Source organism: Condylura cristata, unplaced genomic scaffold (assembly GCF_000260355.1).
Source record: "Condylura cristata isolate star-nosed mole 26May11 unplaced genomic scaffold, ConCri1.0 scaffold00013, whole genome shotgun sequence".
In the NCBI taxonomy this organism is placed as follows: domain Eukaryota; kingdom Metazoa; phylum Chordata; class Mammalia; order Eulipotyphla; family Talpidae; genus Condylura; species Condylura cristata.
In genome coordinates, this window is record NW_004567114.1 from 2,537,768 (window position 1) to 2,538,523 (window position 756).

The 756-nt window shown below is 71.0% G+C and overlaps 1 protein-coding gene across 1 annotated transcript in view; it reads right to left on the reverse strand.

The window, feature by feature from the left end:
* The window catches only part of YY1 (YY1 transcription factor), a 26,961-nt gene extending 26,205 nt beyond the window's left edge, over positions 1–756 (reverse strand). Inside the window, exon 1 of the mRNA XM_004681577.2 lies at positions 84–756. Coding sequence (XP_004681634.1) covers positions 84–753 — 670 coding nt within the window. The 5' untranslated portion in view covers positions 754–756. The remainder of the gene's footprint in view (positions 1–83) is intronic.

Consider the following 756-nt stretch of genomic DNA (forward strand, 5'->3'; position numbering starts at 1 on the left):
ATGGCGGCGCCCATCACACACATAAAACATGGCTTCCCTTCAAAACAAAAACATCCCGGGGGCCGGCGCGCGCCGCCGCTCACCTGAGGACCACATGGTGACCGAGAACTCGCCCTCCAGGGTCTTGATCTGCACCTGCTTCTGCTCCCACTTCTTGTTGCCCGCGTCCGCGCCGCCGCCCGCCGCCCCGGCCCCGCCGCCGAGGTAGCCCTTCTTGCCGCTCTTCTTGCCGCCGCCCTTCTTGACGCGGCCGCCGCCGGACGACGACGAGCCGCCGCCGCCGCTCTTGCCGGCCGCCGCCACGGTGACCAGCGTCTGCTCGATGTAGTCGTCGTCGCCGCCGGCCGGCGCGGGCACCGGGATCAGGATCTGGTCCTCGAAGCCGTCCTCGGCGCGCAGCCCGTCCGAGTCGTCGCCGCCCACCACCTCCTCGCGCGTCTGCACCAGGATCACCTCCTGGTGGTGGTGCACCTGGGTCGGGTCGTCGGTGACGAGCGGCTGCAGCGCGATCATGGGCGGGTGGTGGTGGTGGTGGTGGTGGTGGTGGCCGGCGTGCCCGTGGCCGCCCCCACCGCCGTGGTCGCCGCCGCCGCCGTCCTCGTCGTCGTCGTCGTCCTCCTCCTCCTCGCCCACCACCGTGGTCTCGATGGTCTCCACCGGGATGGTCTCCACCTCGATCTCGTGCAGCTCCACGATCTCGGCCGGCATCTCCGAGCCGTCCGTGGCGATGTAGAGGGTGTCGCCCGAGGCCATGGC